Raw genomic sequence first — 21,326 nt, forward strand, 5'->3', positions numbered from 1 at the left:
ATCGTTGGCAATTTTAAACCTCTCAAAAAACCATCTTGTGGGATTGATACCTCAAGGTAAACAATTCAATACGTTTACAAATGCTTCTTACAGTGGAAACTTGGGTTTATGTGGATTTCCATTAACAAAAACGTGTGGCAATGATGAGGGACAACAACCACCACCATCACCAACCATCCAAGAAGATGATTTTGGGTTTGCAAATGGATTTCATTGGAAAGTTGTATTGTTGGGATACGGATGTGGTTTCATGTTCGGATTAGGTATGGGATATCTTGTGTTCTCAAGTGAAAAATCAAAATATCTCTTGACTATTATTTATGGAGAACAGCGCAACAAAGTGCGAAGATCCAAGAAGAATGTTCATGGAAGAATTAATTGAAGCAGAATTTTGTAGATACAAATAATGATTTCAGGTATTTATTTATGCACTATTATGTTAGAAAATACATTTTTTTTTATTGAGTCGTATTAGAAAATACTTTATTTCATAATTTTGGTTCTTAAAAAAATGTCCTTTTAAATTTTGAAGATGATTTTTCATTTTTAATTTATTTTCTACCAGCAAAAATACATGTTTTTGCGTCAAAGTTGAGGCTATTACCATATATATATATTTTTTTTTTGTTATTATTATTATTTTAAGGGGCAACTCCTCTACCTTGCTAGTTGAAGTGCCAAATAATCGGGGACATATTCTAACACTAAACTTTAAAAAAAAAAATTATTATTACATCCTTGTGATTATTACCTACATTTTGCAGAACAAAGAAGATGTTGTTGGTTGGATCGCTTGAAGAGTGGAGTTAATTTTACTAGTACAAAGTAAGATGTTTTAATTATGCACGTTTTAATTCAATTATGTTTCTCCTATAGTTTTTTTTTTTTTCCCCACCAATGTGTTGAAATAAAACTTTATTTTGATATAACCAAGTTGTTATGCATTTTGTTTCTGCTTTTATTTTTTCTCTTTGTCTGGTCGGTAGATTATTTGTTGTTATCTTGAATTATTTGTTTGACCCTCATGCGTTACTTGGGTGATGAGCTCATTGATCTAGGGTATGCAATAAATTTGGAGGTCCTACTCTTAATCTATCACATTATCTATTCATGGGGTTTTTGGGGTATTTCATAAAAAAAAAAAAAAAATAGTGGAATAATCTGGTCAAATATTAAGACAACACTTCTTTATATCAAACAAACAAACAAATATTTTTAGTTGGACTGTTGTAGCATCATTTAGTTTTGTACTTTAATTCCTACTTAAAATGATCATCAACTAAAGAATTAAAAAGAATAATAATTTTATTTGCACTAGCAAATTTCGCTAGAAATATTCAATGCAGACGAGTGGAACTTATTTAAGTCCTTATGATAGTTGTTGAGTTTTCTCTTCTTTGTATACCACCTAATTCTTCAAACGGAATAGTTTGTTATGATTAAATACATTTTTATATATTTAAAAGTATATATATCTTTGGGACCTAGTGTAAAGCGCACTTTCCAAGGGAGAAACAATAATATAGAAAACGCACCAAGTGCTTTAAGGAATAAGGACACTTATATGGTTAAAACACACTTTGTTTAATCTGTCATTCGTAGGGAAATTAGAGCAATTGTATTATTAAGGTCTATCAAATGTGTACAAGTTGCTTATTTCTTGACTGAGGTAAATTATTATGTGGATTTTCAAGGGCAACTCATACAACCTAGCAAGATTCAATTTGGCCTTTTTTTTCCCTACTTTTTTTAAGGGGTGTTCTCTATTGATATTAATCTATGAAAGGATTACAAAGTAAGCAACACACTTCAACAAAACACAAATAAATAATTTACCCCAAGATATGATGAAACTGCAAAGACCAGTAGTCTCACATATTTCTTTAAGAAATCCACCAAAACTTTTAAATATATTTTTCTTTTTAATTCAACATCTTTTTTTTTTCTTTGGGTACTAATTCACGATCAAACTGTCTAAAGACAAACACTTTGCGACAATTTGTACACATGTCAAGTTGTAATTAGATTAATTTGAGTGCTTTAAATGATGGACCCATAATTGATACTAAACAAGCTATGGTAAAGTGTGTGCCAAAATACATCCCTTAAAAAAACTCGGATTAACTGACACAACATCGCCCAAGCATTTGTCAACCAATGGCTTACAACAAAATTAGGAGGATTAGTACATAACAAAAGCCTCCCTGCTATTAATTATTGTTTTAGTTAGAATATTAGCATATATATATATATATATAATAGTTTCTTTTCCGATGAGCATGTTGGGGATGGACTTCCTAGAAATGTTGGATTAGTAGAAGCTTGTAGTAAAAAGTCTAAGTGCTGCAAGGATGACAATTAAAACGCCAATTAGCTCCTCTTCCTAGCTTTTCTGCAAAAACTAATTTGAAGTATACATGTGAATGACCAAATGATTTGCCATAAAATAGGTTAGACAATTTGGAAGAAAATTGTTTGGTTTCATCTATAGCCTATACAATGAGAAGCAATTCTCTTAGTTTTCTTTCTATATGTGGGAAACTAGAATGCATTCCATATTCTTATGCAAAAATTAATTGATTTTGTGAAGGACGACAAACTTTTCCTCCAATTCGAAGGAATTTCTCTCAAAACAACTACATGAAATTCACAAATCCATATCACATGATCTCATTTTTAATGATACGGCTATTAAATTGGTCATATTAACTATCAGTTAGTGATTGAAAGTCATGAATCATGTGATTGAAAGTCATGAATCATGTGATTGATAAGATAGTTTTGTAAATTAATAAATAACAATTTAGAGGAAATTCAAACTCTAGAGTGGTTCTACACTTTTACTACTACATACTATTCCATAACTTTTTGCCACAATTCTATCGTAGCAAACTATGAATAGTTATATATTATCTACACATGGATTCACTATATTTTTTTTTTCATTATTCACAATCTACCGTATTACAATTGTGACAAAAAAAAAGTAGTGTAAATGCTGGATTTTTTCATCAAACCTGTTCTAAGAAACTCTTGGACCTGCAGCAAAAGCTGCAAAACCAAGCTGAGTGGCCTAAGTTGGGCAATGAGCTGCCTGGGCAAGACTTAAAAGAACGACAAGCATTGTGAGCAGATTTTGAGATGAGTCCAACTGAGCTAAGCATTTGCTTAGCTTTGATGCTTCTGACCTGTACTTTTATATAGGCTTTCTGCCTCTAGTACTATGCCTGTTTCGGCAAGCTAGTTTCTTAATTCCATGTCCTTTTAACCAGAAATAAGAGATGAGCCCAATTAGTTCAATGATTTGGTGAGCGCGTTACTCAGAACAAGCATTAAAGGAGTGGGCAGTGGGCCTATTGGGTTGCTCGTTGAAGATACTTGTGTGGATCCACACTTCTTGTTTTTTACCCTTTTCTTATTGGGTTAGATCACGTTAATCCACACTTCTTACACCGCACGGGTTTTGACGAAATCAGATTCTACTGGTAAAAGAACATTAAAAAAAAAAAAAAAAAAAAAAACTAGCCTTGTCACACACTCTTCACGCGAACTGGGTATTTCTCCATTGAGCTGGTTGTCATAGAGAGTCAGCCATTTCAAGCTTGCGAGGTTGCGATTTGAACCGGAATTGAGCCTTCTAGCTGGTTTGAGTTGAGGTGGATTTCTTGGAGCTTAAGCAAGTTGCAAATCTCAGATGGGATTTCGCCGGTTAACGCATTGTCACTCAAGTCCAAGTAATTCAGTTCATGTAGTGTAGCAATCTGTTTGGGATTGAACCCGTGAGGTTTGTACTAGAAAGTACAACTTGGTTAATGAAGCCAATGAAGAGAGATTAGTTGGAACTGTACCATAAAATCCAAGTACCTTAACTCCAATTCCACAACCTCCTTTTTGATGTTGCAAGTGATTCCAGACCACCCACATGGAGTTTCATCTTGGGGTCCAATTAGACAAGGCCACAGGGTCCATTAGGCTTTGCTTCCATGAAAGAAGAGCTTCGACTTGTGGATTAACGGCGAAAGCTACAAAAGGGTTCAAGAGGGAAATGGTAATAATTGTTAGGAAAGAGAAGCGGGTGTTCCATGGATTTACAGGCATTACAGCTATGCTACAAAGTGTAATGAGAGAGGAAGAAAGTACACAAAGGAAGAGGGTTTGGTTGGTTGAGTTGAGGATAGGGAGAGAGAAAATGGGAGGAACCAAATCATGTCTTGTGGGCTACAAGTTTTCTAAGTGGTATATGTATAAATAAATTGAAAGACCCAGAATCCCCGGATCCAAGAACAGCTAGGCCATGATGTTTTTATGCAGAGAGAAATGGAATTTTAGATGGTTGTTTTTTAGCATTTGTTTATTGTTGATGATGGAGAAGAGGTGGGGGGGAAGGGAGGGATAACTGTTTTTTTAATTCAAATGGAAAGTGGGAGAGCTTGGTGAGAGTCACTTTTGTCTCTGATTTTCTGGTGTGAACTTTATATCCTTTTTATATGTGGGTTTGTACAAAATAATCTTAATTTTTTTGTTTTTTTAGTTTAAAGAAAAGAATTGAGAACTAAAAAAAAAAAATATCAGTAAGTGAAAAGGTTTTGTCACTTGCTGCATAATTTGGCCAATTAGCACTGAGGGGTCTGAGTCAGCCTTGTCTAGAGTATAGTTGGATGAGTCTACTACTACTAGGATTGAGACCACTTCACAAATTTTAGTTCTGGATCCAAAAACATTTAATTTTCACTAGAAAGGAACTTATAATTTTACTGATGATAATGATATTTAAACTTGTATTAGTGGGTGAGGGTTCATTTTCCAATTTTGTTTCGTTTGGAGCCTACAAAATTGCTGTATTGGAAGAACAGAAATCACTTCAGATTGATTTTGAATCTATGTCCAAAAATATCCCTTCAAAGGTTTTCAAAAGCTGCAAAAAGATTTGTTGGAACAAATACAATGCTGCATTGTTCTCTGCTCTTACCGTAACCTGTAAGTCCATTTTTATCTAAATTTTGGAGGGGACTTAGATCTTGATCATTCATATGGGATACAGACCTTAATCCTGTTGTTGAAATTTTAACAATTTCAGATTTAGATCTATATTAGAAAGATTTGGACTTAGATCCAGATGCTTGTAAACCTGCCTCTTCGAATCTCAAATAAATTCAAGATGAGATCTATGACATGGTCCATTTGTCCTATGAAATTCATATGCTAATTAACAATGCGCTTATTATTTAAAAATAACACTCTCAAAGGAAATTTTTTGTAACCATTGTCTATGTCGTGTACAAATTCAACATTTTAAGGTCATCCATGACAAGAGCTAAGGTGCTGATTCTGCAGAATTTGTATTAAAAAAATGGGGCTTTGTTTTCAACATAATTAAACCCCCATTGAGGTTTCTAATTAAAGTAACAAAGAGGTCACGTGATTTACAGGCCATACTGAGAATATGAATCATTTTGTTGTGGGATTTTCTTCACGATTTAGAGTCACACATATTGGCTACCTCGTGACTATGCTCTGAGGTTGATATTATTATATTCGAATTACCTTACAAATGTGTCCAATTAGGAATCTAAGCACGAGATGGGGAGGGCTGCACATGAGAGAAAGAGAGAGAGGAAGTAGATCGTTGCTTAAAGAACCCAAAACTGCCATGGTATAGGACAGCTTTTGGTTTATGAAAAGTGTCTTTGTTTTGTCGATGGCAAAGAGGAAGAGACAAGCAAACCCCATCAAAGTAGAATAAGTTCCTATTACATCTCCTTTCTCTCTTCCATCACTATTTTTTACTATAACCATTCATGAAAAATCATTACAAATCAAAAAATAAAAAAGGAAAGAAAGGAAGACATAACTTCAATTTGCAAGATTCAAGTGAATGCTTGGCTGATAAATGGTTGAAACTATGTTGTCATGATCCGTAGAAGCTTTAGTCATATTTGCATTATATTTCAAAAGAACTAGTCAAGTGACTATTAGAACTCTTTGTGATTGTTGATACAATTTAGTAGGACCGAATAAACACTCGATGTAGGATTCAATGCATAACATGCATTTATCCAATCTAAAACCCATAATTGGGGGTGTCACAATGTACTAAACTAAGTTCCAACTAAATAGGCATTTTGGAACCAAATCATGGATATAATTGCATGATTGATGACTTGTGCAAGCAACTGGGCAAGCATTCCTACTACAAGTTATCTTCTTTTGTTTTGGGTTGGAAAGTTTGCATGTAATGAACCTGAGAATGGTTGGTCATTTTTCAATGATTCACAAGCACATCATGTGCTTATCCGTGTCATGTGTTTTTTTAATAATATGATGGGATTTAAGAATAAAATGTAAACTGAGTTAATAATAGAAATTCATATATTCCAAAAGACTCAAAAGTTTGATATCAATAATTCAAGAAACGATCAATTTAGTTTTATTATGTTATAGTTTCCTTATCTGCAACTGCAAAGCAGTAACTTTAATTGTACCCTTGAACTTTTTGGAACAATCTTTCGCCAATTCCCATTGTCTCTTATCTAGTAGCTATGTTTTTGGGTGTAATTTTATTTTATTATATTTTTTTGGTTAATTGTAATCATCCCACCCTAAACTATAGGAGTATTTATAATATGACCACAAATTCAATAATTTTATAATCAACACCCTCACTTGATGTTAATTTACATTATCCATCTCTCAACGTATAAATTATTGTACAATTTAATAGTTTAATCTATCCACCATCATCTACGAGAGTTTAGAATTGTGCATTCTAAAACTTTGAGAACATTTGCAATGTACACCAATAAATTGTAAGAGCATTTACAATCTACACCGTATGTTATATAGAGGGAGACATTGGGTGGATACAAGGCCAAAAATGGCCTCTTGTTTGTCCAATATCCTGTCTAGTGCACAAAAGCATTAAATGGAAGCTATAATTTTTCTTAATAATTCTTAAACCTTTTCTATGTCTTTTCTTGCGAAGTAGCAAGGAAGTGACATCGCCTTCCAAACTTTCCACAAATTTAAATTTAGCCCTATGTTTGAGTTATATTTTACAACAAATATATGTGTCTCCAAATTTTCATATCTCCTATATGAATATCTTAAGTGTGTATTTTCTTAATAATTGTTATTACTCCAAACCAAAATAAAAAAGATGGATTTCCTATAGGACTCTATATTTAGTGTGTTTAATTTTATTTTTTTATAGAATATTGTTAATTATTTTATCTCTTAAAATTCTACCTCTGTGCCACTGTTTAAGTATGTTATATTTATCTTCTGCATTTTCCAATTGCACAATATTTTAATTTCTCTATTTCGCTTCAAATTCTAATCTAGGGATTCACTATAGCAGTTTGGCCCCTCCAAAACAAAAAATCAAGACTTCACATTTCCACGTATAAATGATTGAGAGATCTTTTCGTACTGATTTTATATATCTATTATCTACTAGTCTCTTCACACATGCGGATTTATATTTATAACAAACTAGATAGATAATTGAGCGGTACAAAACATCATTTTTTGGGCCATCTAGAAGAAGCTCCACCATTAAAAAAAGTGATAACGTTTTCATATCAGATATCTATCAGTCATCTGACATGACCTGATAATGGCTTTCAGCGAGCACACAAGTGGGAGATTATGTACATTCCAATTCATTAAGCACTAAGCAGTTCTAAGTGGTTACCCAAAGAAAATCATTTTCACACATATACTGCGGCTGCCCCTTGGAATTACAATGGAAGTGTTTTATGCAGAGAATATTTTGGAATCCATGATGAAATCATTTTCCCACAATTAGGATAATTTTTTCTGTGGATTCTAGTTAACCCAACTAGTAAAGTTTTTGATAGTTGAATAAGAGATCTAGAGTTCAATTCCTGTTTACACCTAAAATTTATTGATGTCTTGATTTAATAATAAAAAGTTATCATTAGAAGCAAATATTATAAATCGAAAATTTCTTTAAAAAAAAAAAAAGATAATTTTTTCTTTCTTACACTTTTTAAGAGTTGGGGGTTTTCCATTAAGCTTGATGATTGTAATGGGCATTATCTTTTATTTAATGCTGTGTGAGTATATATGGAAATAAAGCAGCACATAAGTATGTGAGCATAAGAGAGCTATGAGAGGCTGTGGAGAACCATTCAAATGGTCGGTGCTAAATAAAAGTTTAGCTAGTTCTGGAGTTATATAGAGGGCTAAGAGAATAAGATCTCGTGTCTGATAGCCAGGTTCAGGTGAGAGAGGTCCCTCTCTTCATGAAACTGACATGTGTAAAGCTCACATCCTCATAGAAAAGAATGATCAATGGTGATGATGTTTGATCATAATTCATAGCAAGTACACTATTGGACATACTTGGTTCATTTGTCTGCTCCCTACTTTATTGCTTAGCATGCATGTAATAATGATGTGCAGATCAACACAAAAGAAAATGATCCTATCTCCATGATAGTTTCATTTCATAGTTCTTGTAAAATTACATACTATTCTCTGCAATGTTAGATAAGAAAAAGAAAAATTTAACTGTAAAAGAAACTTTCTTCATTTCCAATAAAATCAAAATGATCATTTCCCGTACAAAAGCTTGAATAAATCTATTGGGTTTGTGTTTTATTCTTCTTTGCTTCGTGGACTCATCACAATGATTAGAACATTCACATCAAATATGTGAAAAATGTTAAAATGCAATTTTATAGCTTAAAAAACTAAAATATGCTCTACATCAAAGATGCTAAAACTAAAAAGTAGTAGCACTTTACTGTAGCAAGTTGCTATTAGAGCATCCTCATCAAAGATTTCAAAAAATTTAGTATTTCACATCTCAAAAACCTACTTTATTAATTTTAACATCTCACTTTACAATACACCCAACATCAAAGATTTTATATTTTTTTACCACTTCATTAAATTATTAATTTTTTTATTATTTTTTATTCTCATTCTCATCTCTTTCACTACCACCCACACACATGAAAACAAACCATCAGATTCTAATTCCTTAGTCCTCCCATGGAAGACCCAATCCGACAGCACCGTTAACCGCCGATCTGGTTCCACCTCTTCGTTCCCACGGACATAAACACCATTTTCCTCCCCGTCATTATCATCTTCCACAGCAGCGGCTTGACTTTCCTTTCCCTTTCATCCTTCACACTGTAAAACCAAAACACAATCCCAAAACCAAATCAAGACCCAAAATCAAATCAAACTCACCTCGATCTGAACCCACCACAAAACTAACCCACCACAACCTCTTCGATGACCACCACCCCGACGGCCTAGCCTCTTCGGTCTCAACCCCAGCCAAGAACACTGACCATGCCAACTCAAGAATGATGCCTCAAGAACTCCGACTCAACTCGGCCACACCCAAGACCCACGAACTTGAGATGTAGAGAGAAAGGGAAACAAAAAGGCGAAGAGAGTGAAAGAGAGAGGGGATGGAGAGCATGAGGGAGAGAGTGAAAAGGAAAGAAAGAAAATAATAAAAAATAGTAGCAGCTTGCTATAGTGAGGTGTTAGTAATAAAACCTCATTGTAGCAAGCTGCTAAAATTTTTAAGATTTGACACCCTTGATAAAGATGGGTTTTTATGATTTGAGGTGTTAAAAATGCTAAAAAATAGCATTTAGCATTTTTAACACCATTGATGAGAATGCTCTTATTGTTATTATTTTTCTTTTTTATCACTTTCTCTCTCTTTTTCCGTGCCTCTTATCTTCTCTATTTCTTCTCTCTTTCTCTTTCACTCTGCCTCTTTGTCTCTCTCCGTGTCACCTCCCTCTTTCTTTCTAACTCTCACTCTCTTTCTTTGACTGTTGATCTTTCTCCTCTCTCCGTAGGACGAGTTGATTTTGTGGGTGGTGGTGGATCATCCTTGTTCGTGATTTCATGGGTCTGGGTTGATTTCATGGTTTGGTGGTTCAACAAGTGTAGGTTGAGGTATGATTTGATTTTGGTGGGTTTTGTGGTTTGATTTCGACGAGGTGATTTGATTTTGTGATTTGGTGGGTTCGTGGGTCTCTGTTGTGAATTGATTTTGGTGGGTTTTGTTGTTTGATTTCGATGAGGTGATTTGATTTTGTGATTTGGTGGGTTCAATATCTTTGTTGTGAATTGATATTGTGATTTTGTGGCTGGTGGATGTGGCTGGCAGTGCTTAGAATAGTTGGGTTGAGAAAGAGAGAGACACAGAGGGAGAGAGAGGAAGAATACAAAAATAATAAAGAAATAATATTTAAATAAAGTGGTAAATTTTTTTTTTTTTTTTTAATATTAGGTGTATTGTAAAGTGATGTGTTAAATGTTATAAAATTGGTTTTTTAGATGTTAAATGCTAAAAAAATTTAAAACTCTTGATGGAAATGCTCTTAGAAATTAATATTGTGCTTATGCAATGATATACAGATTAATAATTGTATGTATGTTAAAACAAGTGTTTCAACAATATAATTGAAAATGAACAATAAAATACATGGCAAAAATGAAAAAAAAAAAATACTTTACGTTACATAGAGAAATGGAATTATGTAAAACTGAATTTTATCAAAACTTAAATTATAAAAAATTATTAAAATAATCTAAAATAAATAATATAACTTTTTATTTATATTTTTTAAAATTTTTGGCAATATAATTTAATTGGAATAATATTGTTAAAACTCTTGAAACTTTGATGCTAGGGGTTTACTTAGAAAAAATATTATGTTAATTTTAATGTAGTTATGTGCCATGTCATCATGTGGTATAAGGAGAAAAAACAAAATGAAAATACTAAACAAAAAGAAAAGAAAAGAGAGAGTGTCCACTTATTGCAACCATAACATATAGAATGGAAAATTTCTTTTATATATATATATATATATGTATGTATGTATGTATGTATGTATGTATGTATATGTAGAGTCATGATTTGTAGCCCAAGCCCAAAAGATGTGGGATGTGAGCCCAATGAGCTCAATGCAATGAATTTATAGAGAGTAGGTGAAAAAGCTGGGCTATTTGTGAATTAAACAACGGCTAATAAGGATTTAAAAGATGAATAAGCACAAAAACACACTTAAAATTTGATTAAATTGGTGTTCGAGGAGATGAACTACAAACTGAACTACTGTTCCAGAAAGCTAATACAATTCTTAGTGCTACAGTAAATCTTTTTCTCTCTTCCTTTTCTATTTCTTCCAATCCCCCTCTTATAAGAGGTCTTTTACATTATATAGTTTCCCTTCAAACCATATTAATCGTACACTTGTTAATCATCTAAACTTTCACTTGAGTACATATCCTATTGAACATCTTCTTTGGTTCTCTATGAGTGGTGGTAGCTGGGACTGCACTGTTCAGGGGTCTTCTCTACATAAATACGGCCAGAAAAGGTGCCACAATGCATTTAATGCGGTGGTGGCAGCTTTTGCTTGTAAATATTTCTGTAATCTTATCACATTTGTATGTGCCTGAAGTTCATCCTTATCATTGGAACTTCTTGGAAGGTCACCTAAATTGCTCAAGTACCTGCTTAACCGATATTCATCGTATCCGAGAAGGATACACTCCTCAGACTATATTCCCCTATCCTTTCCTTACGTGATTCTCCACTCTGAAGCATCTCCCAATCATTCACTCCTCCTCGAACATACTCACATCCTTAAATAGGGCCCAAGGCCTAATACACGAACTTAGGCTTTTATCCCCACAATATATATATATATATATAAAAGAAGATTCTTGGCTTTGTATTTTGATAATTAAAATCATTTAACCTATTTTCCTTTTATGATGAGAATATATCTCATGAAACGGTCTCATGAAACCATCCTCTCATGGTATGAGTCCTACACATGTGGGACTCATAAATGTTGTGAGAGAGATTTTATTAGATCATCTCATAAAATATCTTTTTTTAAATAAAAAAAATTATGTTGGATGATTTGAGTTCCCTTGAATTCTTTTATATCATAACTAGTGTATAAACTTGTGGATATGCACAGGTAGGGATGGCAATGGGGCGGGGCGGGTCTGAAAGATAAGGTCTTTGCCCCCGCCCCGCATGATGGGGAAAATTTCGTGCCCCATCCCTACCCTTGGGGCCCCGCGAAGCCCCACCCCGTAAAACTTGACTTCTTGTTAATTTGCCCACAACTATTACAATTGTTTTTAATAAAACCTATTTCGTTAGTAAAAATATATTTGTAATTAACTCTACTTCTTGTTAATTTGCCCACAACTATTACAATTGTTTTTAATAAAACCTATTTCGTTAGTAAAAATATATTTGAAATTACAAATAAATTTATCTTATCAAATCAAACTAATTTTTAGCAAAAATTGAATAATATTATTAAAGTGTTTATATCACAACAAAAACAAAAATCTCATAATACAAAATTAATGATTCAATAGTATATAAATTTGTTTATAATAAAAACAAAAGAAAATGTTAAAATTGGTACCTTATTTCCAACTTTGCTAGAGAAAAAAGAGAAGCTAAAAGCCTTATTAAGTAGAATAAAATAAGTTGATATTTTTGTTTAAATAATAGGGTTTTAGGGTATAAAATTTTTACAATTTAACCTTTATCAATGCGAGGTAGGGTGGGTTGGGTTAGGTCTAAAAAGTCTAAACCCATTCCTACCCTGTCCCATGGTGCGGGGCTAAAATCTCACCCCATCCCTGTCCCACTACCTTTGCGGGGAGAGGGCGTGAGGCAAAGCGGGGAGGGGCGGGTCAAGTGAGACGAGGCAAAATTGCCATTCATATGCACAAGTATATTTAAAAATAATCACACACACACACACACACACACACACACACACATAAGTTCAAATTATATATGGTGTAGAGTTTCAACCTACACATTTTTTAAGCCATAAATTTCTAAAATATGTAATAATTTCTCACTTTATATATATATATATATATATATATATAAATGATTTAAAATCTAATTGGATTTGAACTCTTTGATTTTTGCATCCAATAATTTACTTGCTACAATAATTAAAAAAATTAGATAGGATATGTGGCATAAAATCGAATTCTAATTGAAATCCAATTAAGAATCTAATTGGATATAGAATCTTTAATTTTTGCACCTAATAATTCATTTAACACAAAAATTTAAAAATAGATAAGACACGTGGCACAAAATTAAATTTCAATTTAAAATATAATTAGACTTTCTCTAATCTTTTGACTTTAACTCTCTATATATAGATTTTTTGAGATTTCCTAAAAGTTCGATCTTGGGTAAATGGACCCATATTAATTGTTGCAATCCTTGTCAACATTAATTGTTTCTATCATTTTCCCCTTGTTTTGACTTGTGAGTGGAGTGTTAAAATCCAATTTAGAATCTAATTGGATATAAATTTTTTAATTTTTACACCTAATAATTTACTTAACACAAAAATTTAAAAATAGATAAACCACGTTACATAAAATTAAATTTCAATTTAAAATATAGTGACTTTCTCTAATCGTTTGACTTTAACTCTATATATATATATATAGATTATTTGAGATTTCCTAAAAATTCGATCTTGGGTAAAAGGACCCATATTAATTGTTGCAATCCTTGTCAACAATAATTGTTTCTATCATTTTCCCCTTGTTTTGACTTGTGAGTGGGGTGTAGACTGTGGTGGAGTCAGTAAACGCAAAATCGAATAGTAAATTAATGCAATGCGCTTGCGAGTTGCAAGGTCCAATAAGCAAATGGAGAAAATGCTTGTACCATATGTCCATATCTTCTCAACAAATATTTAAGAGAATGCCAGTCCATTTGAAGAAGAAGAAGATACGCATTAACATGTGATTTAATAGATCTATTCTCTCATAATAGCTAGACCAGTACCAGATTATGAATTACAATATCATGGTCCATGGATTAGATTTTTGACTTCCACAAAGATTCCACTTCTGTCTTAAATGCATTCCAAAAAGCTGATTAGAAAGCATGACAATTTAAAATACGAGTCCTTGAAAGCTATGAGTATGTATCCAAGAAGGTGCTCTTATGCTATTAAAGATTTCTTATCATGGTTAATGGTCCATGAATGTGAGGATATAATTATTTGTTCAAGATCTTTACCAGTCAAATATCCTTTGTATTGTTTTTTGTATGATGACTTTTTTCCTTTTAGAATTAGCATTAATTGTTTAGGTTTTCTTCTTCCTTTTCTAAAGAATTAATTGTTTGAAATCTCATTAGCATTCTTTAATCAATGAACTTTTAATTGCTTGAAGACAAAAATGAATACATAAAACATTTACTTAATTGAATCAACCATGTTAAGTTAATCATATTACAAGTATTCTAGCTAGTTGGAATATAGACCAGATCATAAATTCAAGCATAAGAGGGAGAGTCGTCTTTTTTTTTTTTAAATGAGTTAGTGTAGGTGGGATTCGATCACATGTCTCTTATTCAATGAGTAAAAGACTTCACTAATTTTTTTATTTTATTTCATTTTATGGGAAGACTTGACTAGTTGAACAGACTGAAATTCGTTTTAAATAAACTTCTAATGAGATCATTTGCTGAGAAAAAGTGTTACAAGGGAAGTAAGAATCTGAGGTGCTAATAAGTTGAATATTTTTTATGGGTTTGCCTGGGATTAAAGATAGAAAAGTTTTAAAGAGAAATATATGGCCAAAAATGATTTTACTATTAAGGTGGAAGTTTGGGTGGCAGCTGCAAACTTTGACTTTCTAGTGCTCTGGTTTTTTTAATGGCCTATCCGGGTTTTAAGCTGCATCAATCAACTCCATATAGTTGCTGATGCAAATCTCTCTCTTTCTACATCATACACATTTTATCTCTGTTTTATTAGACAATCACATATGATTGACAAGTTTTTTAAATGGGCAAAGGGGGAGTGTTAGATTGCTTACTTGCTTTGATTGTTTTTGAGCAATAATTGAGCAAGTATGAGAGACAATCCCAATGAAAAAAAAGGTTCTCTAAATCAACGGCTAGTCAAATATTAGATCATTTTGACTGTGAATTATATTTCCAGGCATTGCATGCCCATTTGGCTCCACAACACGTGTGGGTAACCTCACAAGTCACAACTATTACATAAGCCAATTATACAATTGAAGTACATCATCTATTTGTTTAGTGTATTTCATATAATATTTAATCTCACACATATAATCACTTTGTGAAAGCTATTCTTTCCTTCTTGGTTGGCCATCTCTTTTGTGTTTTCTATTTGTTCTTTTCCTTTGTGGGTGGTACTCTTCCTTCTTTCAAGGGTAATGGCCTAACTAGCTTTTCTTCTTTCGGCTCCAAAGTATGTTATTTACAAATTTTAATGAGGCTAAACTCTAAGACACACATAATATTGTTAATTCTTGCTTTTCTTCTTTAAGACTAAACGTGCAAGATTCAAAATCATTTGCTCACATAAAGGGGGCAATAATGTCACCTTGAGAGTAGGCTCTTTGAGAAACTTCTCAAGAACATTTGAAGAGAGATGCAAACTCTTATAATTAACAATGTGATGTTAGCCATGAATGAGAGGTGACTAACTTTTTAATCATTTACTTCACAACATTAACCGAGATGCTTATAAATAAAAATTTTGAACTGAAAACACTTTTTGCTGCTTGCTAACCATTAAAGTAGCTTTGTAATGATTTTTTTAGCACGTATATTTTTCCTTTCTGTTTTAGGCTTGTAACTTGTATTTTAAGCTAACCCTGATTTTTGTTATAATTTAAACACTAATTGAGCAAAGAGTCTTGTCTTTCAGCTACGTTAAGTTAAGAATCTTGGATTTAAGTTAAACCCCCCCCTCCCCCCCCAACTCTTTCACTTTGTTGTAAGATAATGAATTGAGCATTCTCTCTTGTTTTTGTAATAATCTCTGATTTAGCCTAGATTATGAAGAGTGCAGATCATAGCACAACCTTTAGATTGGGAAATCTCCAATCCAGCCCAACCAATAATAGTTCTAAAAACCTGTTACGTCGTCATGTAGGAGCCATTTTGTCGCTTAAGGAAAAAGCTTCTATTCAACTACTATTTAGACCCATTTATTTATTTTAATTTACACAATTGGGCATAATATTCAATCTCTTTTAAAACTAATTAAAATAAATAAAGCTAACAATATTATGAAAGTCTTAAAATCCAACATAAATCTAACTAACAAATATAATACATATACTATACATAATGTGGGTTAGTTCGGGATGATCATATTGAAAAGTTTGTCAACCTAAGTTCCCCCCCCCCCCCCCCCCAAAAAAGGAAAAAAAAGAAAAAATATATATCCAACCTAAAATAAAACCCATCAACCCATGAAAAAACCAACATGAAGTGTCGGGTTGGTTTGATGAATGAACACTCTTACTCGGATCTACAATGATATAAATACTAGCCAATTGAATATTCAGTCATATAATCTCAAAACCATCCTTATAAAATAGAAAGGGATAATAGCGATTCAATTGAAGCTCTTGGAGTGCTAAAATTCCTCAAAATTGCTCATGGGGCTGGAGTCAAATTTCGAAGCTTATTAGGGAAATAGCTCGTCTTTGGATCAAACATTCCATTTGTAATAGTGGTAAGACATTTGTTAGGCATGATAATTGGCACCCTGAAGGTACATTATTGCGTAGATTTGGTCACTAGATAGTTCTTGAAGCTGAAAGTAATGTAAATGCCAAATTTTCTAGTATTCTAAAACAAGGTTACTATTTCTGACCTCCAACTAGATCTGAGGTAGTGGTGAATTTTTAGGTTGGTTATCACAACTTGACAAAGCAAATTTTGTACAATGGTTGCTCTCAAAATTTGGGAGATTTATCAGATCCTCAGCTTGGAATGAAATTAGGCTAACAACTAGAGATTGGTTGGTTAAATGGGGTTATGGTGGGTTCATCCTGTGTTTTCTATAGAAATAAATTGGGATCTTAAATTTTCTTTAATACGTAAAATAGTATTTCACACTTATAGACGTATTAGAAATTTTACCCGTTAAGTTAAATAAGAGATTATTTATTTATACTACTATTTAAGAGACTTTTTCTGTTTGAATTTCTCATTTTTTAGTTCAAAAATACTTTTATACTCTCATGTTTAAGTAAAGACAAAACTAAAGGATAATTTGGAAAAAACACATATAAACTAAATTCTCAAAATAAAAATTACACATATAAATAAAAACACAGTTATTTTTTTGCTAAAAAAAAAAAAAAAATCTCATCACACAATAGGCAACTTGAAGAACCTCCAGGTGATAAGAGCCGGTGGAAACAAGAATCTCGGAGGCCTTATACCCCGAGAAATCGGGAATTGTACCGAGTTGACCATGTTAGGCCTAGCCGAAACAAGCGTCTCGGGTTTCCTTCCTCCTAGTCTCGGCCTCCTCAAGAAGCTCGAAACCATAGCCATCTACACAACTCTCCTCTCTGGCCAAATCCCACCTGAACTCGGCGACTGCACCGCCCTCCAAAACATCTACCTCTACGAAAACTCACTCACCGGTTCAATACCGAAAAGTCTCGGAAACCTGAAAAGCCTCCGAAATCTTCTGGTATGGAAGAACAGCTTGGTGGGTGCTATTCCATCAGAGCTTGGGAATTGCAAGAACTTAACGGTTTTCGACGTTTCGATGAACTTGCTAACCGGAAACATTCCGGAAAGTTTCGGAAACTTATCGGCTTTGCAGGAACTTCAGCTGAGCGTGAATCAGATATCGGGCGAAATCCCAGCACAACTAGGAAACTGTACGGAGCTCACTCACATCGAGTTAGACAACAACCGTATCGCCGGTACAATACCACCCGAAATCGGAAACCTTCCGAAACTTCAGCTGCTTTTCTTGTGGCAAAACCAGCTGGTGGGTCCCATTCCATCTTCAATCTCCAAATGTCGAAATCTCGAAGCCGTTGATTTGTCTCAAAACGTTTTAACCGAAAACATTCCTCAAGGAATCTTCGAGCTCAAGAAGCTGAACAAGCTGTTGCTTCTCTCCAACGATTTATCGGGCGAGATACCGGAAAGTATCGGAAACTGTTCGTCTCTGATTCGGCTCCGAGCTAATGGAAACAAGCTTACGGGGCCGATACCGAGACAGATTGGGGCATTGGAGAACCTGGATTTCTTGGATCTCGGATCGAATCGGCTATCGGGTGTCGTGCCGGCCGAGATTTCGGGTTGCCGAAACTTGACGTTTCTCGATTTGCATTCGAATTTGATCGCCGGAGAGGTTCCCGGTGAGTTAAGCCACCTTGTTTCGTTGCAGTATATTGACTTTTCGGATAATTTGATTGAAGGTGTTCTGAGTCCGAGTCTTGGATCGCTGAGTTCACTCACCAAACTCGTTCTCGGGAAGAACAAGCTTTCTGGAACGATTCCGAGTCAACTCGGCTCGCTCTCGAAGTTACAGTTGTTAGATCTGAGTAGTAACGAACTGTCGGAGAATATTCCGGCGAGTCTGGGGAAGATTCCGGCGCTGGAGATTGCATTGAATCTGAGTTGGAACCAACTTGCCGGCGAGATTCCCGTGGAGTTCGCTGGGTTAGACAAGCTCGGAATTTTAGATATCTCTCACAACCATCTCTCCGGCGATCTCCAATATCTCGCGGACCTTCAAAATCTCGTGGTCCTCAACGTCTCCTTCAATAACTTCTCAGGGCGCGTGCCGAACACTTCGTTCTTCGCCAGCCTCCCACTCAGCGTCCTCGCCGGAAACCCCTCTCTCTGCTTCGCCGCCAACGATTGCAACTCAGAAAATCCCAAATTATCTCCAAAATCTCGTACACGTGCCGAGACAGCGCGTGTGGCAATGATAGTTCTATTGTGCGCTGCTTGTGCTTTGCTCATCTCGGCGCTCTATATCGTGGTGAACTCAAAGAAGAAAAACCTTGGTGGGGCCCAAGATGATCCCAATGCTGATGTGGAAATGGGCCCACCTTGGGAAGTGACACTTTACCAGAAATTAGACCTGTCAATTTCCGATGTGGCAAAATCATTGACACCTGGCAACATATTGGGCCGAGGTCGATCCGGGGTTGTTTACAAAGCCACAATATTCCCGTCTAACTTAATGATTGCCGTTAAAAGATTTCGGTCATCTGAAAAGTTATCTGCATCGGCCTTTTCGTCCGAGATTGCCACGCTGGCACGAATTCGACACCGAAATATCGTGCGGTTGTTAGGTTGGGGAGCTAACAGAAAAACAAAGCTGCTTTTTTATGATTACTTGGCTAACGGTAATTTGGACACATTGTTACATGAGGGATGTGCAGGATTAGTGGAGTGGGAGATTCGGCTCAAGATAGCATTAGGTGTGGCTGAAGGGCTTGCTTACTTGCATCATGATTGTGTGCCTGCTATCTTGCACCGGGATGTGAAGGCCCACAATATTTTGTTAGGGGATAGGTATGAGGCTTGTTTGGCTGATTTTGGATTTGCAAGGTTTGTAGAAGATGATAATAATAATTCATTCTCAGCTATTCCACAATTTGCTGGATCTTATGGCTATATTGCTCCCGGTATGTATCAAACTTTACCCTTTTTCTTATGGATATAATTTGTTGTTATTATTATTAGGCTACTAATTTAATTATCTAGTTTAGGAGATGATTATGTTGATTAGACAAATGTGACTTATGAGTTGTTAGATACTAAAAGCTTGATTAGTAATGTGATTAATGAGTTAATCATTGGTTAGTGACGTAAGGCCTTTGCTAACATAGGATGAGATGGGATAAAACTACTTTTTTGGACACTTCCATTTCTATGATAGTTGCTTGTTGTCGCTTTGTTTGTTCCTTATATATTTGGCTGCAAAGCACATGCATATTAGTATTTGATAGGTGAAGTGAACTATTCCATGGGGTATATCATATATGTGTGCTGAGCTCATTAATTTGCGGTGTGATATAAACTCTGAAGTCTTAAGTTTAATTTACCATACTATTAGTCCAAGAGCTTTTGAGAGCATTTCATGAACAATAAGTGAAATAATCTAGTTAAAAGACTAGAACACCACTCCATTGTATAAAAAGAAGAAAAAAAGGGTGAATTGGTTCTGGACAAGAAATTTGGTATAGCATATGACATAACATGTACCATGCATGGCAAGAGTCCAAAACACCACACTTTATGTGGCCAGACAATTGCCCTACTTAGCTGTGATATACTTGATCTCTTTTGGATTTTATATTTTCATTATTTACACAACTTGTACCTTGTACCTGTGCCTCTAATAATTGGTGACACAAATTGATCATTTCATATCTGTGAAAATTGAACTGAGTTAATTTTAACATTTTATTTTTCCTTCATAGGTTTATATTGCAGAATATGGTTGTATGCTAAAGATTACAGAAAAGAGTGATGTATATAGCTTTGGGGTCGTTTTACTAGAGATCATAACCGGGAAAAGACCGGTGGATCCATCATTTCCGATGGGCAACATGTGATTCAATGGGTACGTGACCACCTGAAGAGCAAGAATGACCCAGTTGAGATCCTAGATCCCAAACTTCAAGGCCATCCAGACACCCAAATTCAAGAAATGTTACAGGCCTTAGGAATCTCCCTCCTATGTACAAGCAACCGCGCTGAAGATCGACCGACAATGAAAGATGTGGCAGCATTATTAAGAGAAATTCAACATGAGCCCAACATAGGAAATGAGGGCCACAAGCTGAATAGCAATTCATTGAAAAAGATGGAAAAGCCATCGTATTCAATTTCATCATCGTCCGTGACACCAGCTCAACTGCTACTCCTCCAAGGCTCTTCTCATTGCTCATTTGCTTATTCATCTTCCTCAGCTGGTTATATATCAGAACATCAATAGCTATATAGATTTTTATGTGTCATTATGTAGTGAGGGAAATATATATATTCCAATATTGATTTGTAGTTGTAGGGGTTATAATATCTAAAGAAACTGTAAAGAGTTAGCAAGGGTCAATAGTTTGGATAATTTGAAAACAAGTTGAGCAAAATGAGTGTATAGAGCAACGTGAAATTGTTGTCTCTAGTAAATGAGAGATCATTTGATATTTCCCAAATTCAAACTTGTTTTCACATCTAAAAAGACTGCATTTTTTTAATTTTTTAATTCTTGTGTTAAGCGCATTTTTGCATTGAACACTGTAAAATTCTGACACATCTTCATCCTTTTTTTTAAATATATATACATATATAATATGAGTCCGGTTAATGTATACTTATACATACATTAACAAATCCATTTTTGGAAAAAATTTATTGGGAGTTGAAAAAAATTTCAAAACTTTTTCAATTCCCATTAAAACTTTTTCCAAAAATAGTATACTATTGT

At 34.3% G+C, this 21,326-nt stretch overlaps 1 protein-coding gene and 1 long non-coding RNA gene across 2 annotated transcripts; both read left to right on the forward strand.

Annotated features, from left to right (window-relative positions):
- The first annotated feature begins 237 nt into the window (after nucleotides 1-237).
- Nucleotides 238-944, forward strand: LOC136065628 (uncharacterized). Its single transcript, XR_010627251.1, has 2 exons — nucleotides 238-416; nucleotides 765-944. It is a non-coding gene; the product is annotated as an uncharacterized LOC136065628 (long non-coding RNA).
- A 16,295-nt stretch (nucleotides 945-17,239) lies between these two features.
- On the forward strand, nucleotides 17,240-21,054 carry LOC136065627 (leucine-rich repeat receptor-like serine/threonine-protein kinase RGI4). The gene is made up of 2 exons (XM_065769114.1): nucleotides 17,240-19,521; nucleotides 20,333-21,054. Exons 1-2 carry the CDS (start codon nucleotides 17,334-17,336, stop codon nucleotides 20,452-20,454), a joined length of 2,310 nt encoding a protein of 769 aa, XP_065625186.1. The 5' UTR covers nucleotides 17,240-17,333; the 3' UTR covers nucleotides 20,455-21,054.
- The last annotated feature ends 272 nt before the right edge of the window (nucleotides 21,055-21,326 follow it).

The sequence above is a fragment of the Quercus suber genome, unplaced genomic scaffold (assembly GCF_002906115.3).
Source record: "Quercus suber isolate HL8 unplaced genomic scaffold, Cork oak 2.0 scaffold_1056, whole genome shotgun sequence".
NCBI lineage: Eukaryota > Viridiplantae > Streptophyta > Magnoliopsida > Fagales > Fagaceae > Quercus > Quercus suber.

Coding starts and splice junctions, on each gene's coding strand:
- LOC136065627 (XM_065769114.1), top strand. CDS start 17,334: ATGTTAGGCCTAGCCGAAACAAGCGTCTCGGGTTTCCTTCCTCCTAGT. Junction 19,522..20,332: donor TTATGGCTATATTGCTCCCG/GTATGTATCAAA, acceptor TTTATATTGCAG/AATATGGTTGTATGCTAAAG.